Source organism: Capsella rubella, unplaced genomic scaffold (genome assembly GCF_000375325.1).
Source record: "Capsella rubella cultivar Monte Gargano unplaced genomic scaffold, Caprub1_0 scaffold_61, whole genome shotgun sequence".
Classification (NCBI taxonomy): domain Eukaryota; kingdom Viridiplantae; phylum Streptophyta; class Magnoliopsida; order Brassicales; family Brassicaceae; genus Capsella; species Capsella rubella.
This window is the reverse complement of record NW_006238865.1, coordinates 16,882-20,154: the sequence shown is the minus strand read 5'-3', so window position 1 is coordinate 20,154 and position 3,273 is coordinate 16,882. Positions and strand designations below refer to the sequence as shown.

General features: G+C 37.2%; 1 protein-coding gene across 1 annotated transcript; it reads left to right on the top strand.

Moving 5' to 3' along the window:
* Positions 1–661: 661 nt before the first annotated feature.
* On the top strand, positions 662–1,678 carry LOC111831956. The gene is made up of 4 exons (XM_023787727.1): positions 662–688; positions 788–1,063; positions 1,137–1,364; positions 1,454–1,678. The coding sequence occupies exons 2-4, from the start codon at positions 869–871 to the stop codon at positions 1,676–1,678; spliced, it is 648 nt and encodes a 215-aa protein (XP_023643495.1). The 5' UTR covers positions 662–688; positions 788–868.
* The last annotated feature ends 1,595 nt before the right edge of the window (positions 1,679–3,273 follow it).

Sequence of the window (3,273 nt, the reverse complement as noted above, 5' to 3'; positions counted from 1 at the left end):
GGTCCTCTCAATCAAAGATTTTCCGAACACAACATGGTATGACACTTGCCTTTTACAATCTTGTTGTGCATGTTGGTGTTGTTCAGTTCTCTGCTAATTGGTCTTAGAAACCACAAATTAGTCTTGCTGTTTGTCTAAGAAATTAGTCTTGGTGTTTTTCTAAGGTTTTGTTAGGTGAATTAGTCTTAGAAACCAGAAATTAGTCTTGGTGTTTGTCTAAGGTTTTGTTAGATGAATTGGTCTTATAAACCAAAATTAGTCTTGGTGTTTGTCTAAGGACTTGAAGATTGAAATTGTTTAGTGTGGTCTTAACAAGTAATAAGGAATCTCTTATTTTAAAGTGCACGTAGTGATGTATAGAGTGTAAAATGTAGTATATGTTTTTGATATTATTCACAATTTCTAGTTTGATCTCAGTCAATCTCACTTCTCTGTTTTGATTGAATTACAATGTTTAAAATTTCTAGTTTGATCTCAGTCAATCTCGCTGCTTTGTTTTGATTGAATTCACAATGTTTACTCTGGCTCCTACTTCTGGTTTGATATTTCATGTGCTTACAGGTTTACTCGGAACTCGAAACTAGTTAAGAAGGTTGTTAAAGTCTTTACTAACAAATTTGATGGACTCTTTTATAACTGGTCTTGTGTGCCTCATGACAGAAGAGATAGATACTTCATCGAGTTCGCTGTATGGTTTTTGTTCTTCTATATATATAGCCTTCACATATTTACTTTTATATTGTTTCACTAAAAAGTCTAACATCATTCTCTTATCTTTGTTTTGTAGAAAACTCACACATGGGATCCCTTGATAATAGGCCAAGTGCAAGAGCAATTTGAGTTGATATGTCAACGCCGGTTGAAAGACATGATTAGCACTGTGAGGACTACTCGAGAGCAACCAAGTTGGATCGTAGACACCATCTGGGATGTTATGGTCGCTTACTGGGACACTGAAGAAGCACAGCAAAGGAGTCAAACCTACTCCTCTGCACGTAAGGGTCTTGGTCCTCACGTCCACTTCTCAGGGCCTAAGTCGTTTCAACAAATCCAATATGAAATGGTAAGTTACATGCTTCAGTTTAACTGTTATCTTACACCTTCTGATAACTTTTGTTTATTTGCTTACATTTCAGGAACAGAAAATGGGTAGACCTGTGAGTCTTGGTGAACTTTTCGTCAAGACTCATACAAAGCCAGATGGTTCGTATGTCGATCTAAAGGCGGAGAAAGTTGGTGAAACTTATGAGAAGAATGTGCAAGATAAGTGGGCTGGGCTTCAAGCAAATACTTCAGCTCTTTCAGATGTCGCTTCACCACCTCGGGAGCTCACAATAGACGAGATGACGACCATCTTTCTTCAGGTTAAGTCACATTTTTCCCTCCGGATTCTCTGTGTTTACTTTTTCATGCTCACAAAGACTAACTTTCTGCTTTTATCTTACTTTCATAGTCTACGGAGATGGATTCTCGAGGCATTCCTTATGGAGTTGGAAGCCTTAAGGATAGTCTAGTCAATGGCAAGCTGAATCACCCAGACAACTCTACATCATTTTTGGCATTGGAGGAGCAACTGAAAGAAGCTCAACGCAAGATCGAGGAGAAAGTTGCTTACAATGCTAAGCGTGATGCAGAAGTGGCTGCCCGTGAAGTTGAGCAAGCCCGAGCTGTGGCTTAGCATTCCCGAGCTATGGCTGAGCAAAAGGGCCAGATTGAACACTTGACCATGGTAGCAGAATATCTTCGAGAAAATGATCCGCGCTTCCTGGATTTTATGGCTTCCAAATCAGCTACAGTAGCACAGCCTTCCTCAACCAGTGTTCACCAACCAGCTCAACCTACTACTCCATCTCCACCTTAGGTTACTCTCTCTAATTCTCAGCTATCTTCCCTCTTGAACTCATTGTCATTTTCCTCTATCTGTTGGATTTTGTTCTTGTAATGCAGATACATGAACCTGATGTTAACATGTACCATGTACTCTTTCCTTATCTAATGTTATAATGAATGTTTTTGGATTTAATAGTTTATGAATGTTTTTGGATTTAATAGTTTATGAATGTTAAGTTTATGTACATAACAAATAGGAACCAAAAACAGCAACAGGAACCAAATACAACCATTTCGAATACGAACCAAATACAACAATATTCGTATAAATACAGCTTTTATTAGTCGCCAAATAGTCGTAACATAGTCACATAACAGTCGCTCAATAGTCACTATTCATCGTCATATAGTCGCAAAATAGTCAGCAAAACACTACGACTAATTCGACTACACTGAGCCAACTCATTGTTCTTGTGATTCAGTCGTAACTTAGTCGCCAATAAGTCAGTACAGTTTCCTACTATATAGCGACTATGTTGTGACTGTTCATAACAGTCGTACTATATTCGTTAAATTGCGACTATAGTCCGACTACATTGTTTAGCGACTACCAAAACTCGACTACACGTTTTAGTCGTCATATAGTCATACATTATGGAATAGCGACTATTGCGCGACTATTGTTGTAGTCGCAGTTTCCCTGTTTTCTTGTAGTGAAACACTACTCATGCATCTCTAGCACTTGTAATCAATAAAATTTATTGTATTCTAACATATTCTAACCCATAACAACACTATCCAAGCCATTTAATGCTTGAAAGCAATGGTTGTGGGTTCTTAGCCTATTTTGGACCAAATTGCAGCAAGTCTCTTTACACACTTCTAAACACTCTTCATGTATCTCTAGCACTTGTAATCAATCAAATTTATTGTATGCTAAAATATCCTAACCCCAAAAAACACTAGACAAGCCATTTAATTCTTCAAAGCAATGGTTGTAGGTTCTCTTAGCCTATTTTGGACCAAATTTTAGCAAGTCTCTCTACACACTTCTAAACACTTTTCATGTATCTCTAGCACTTCTAATCAATCAAATTCATTGTATTCTAAACTATTCTAACCCCAAACAACACTAGATAAGTCATTTATTGGTTCAACGCAATGTTTCCTAGTTCTTAACTCTTTTGGGACCCAATTTCAACAAGTCTTTCTCCACACTTCTAAACACTCTTCATGAACCTCTAGCACTTGTAATCAATCAAATTTATTGTATTCTATCATATTCTAACTCCAAACAACACTATACAAACCATTTAATGCTTCAAAGCAATGGTTGTGGGTTCTTAGCCCATTTTGGACAAAATTTCAGCAAGTCTCTCTACACACTTTTAAAAACTCTTCATGTATCTCTAGCACTTGTAATTAATCAAATTAATTGTATTC

Coding starts and splice junctions, on each gene's coding strand:
- LOC111831956 (XM_023787727.1), top strand. CDS start 869: ATGATTAGCACTGTGAGGACTACTCGAGAGCAACCAAGTTGGATCGTA. Junction 1,064..1,136: donor AACAAATCCAATATGAAATG/GTAAGTTACATG, acceptor CTTACATTTCAG/GAACAGAAAATGGGTAGACC. Junction 1,365..1,453: donor TGACGACCATCTTTCTTCAG/GTTAAGTCACAT, acceptor TTACTTTCATAG/TCTACGGAGATGGATTCTCG.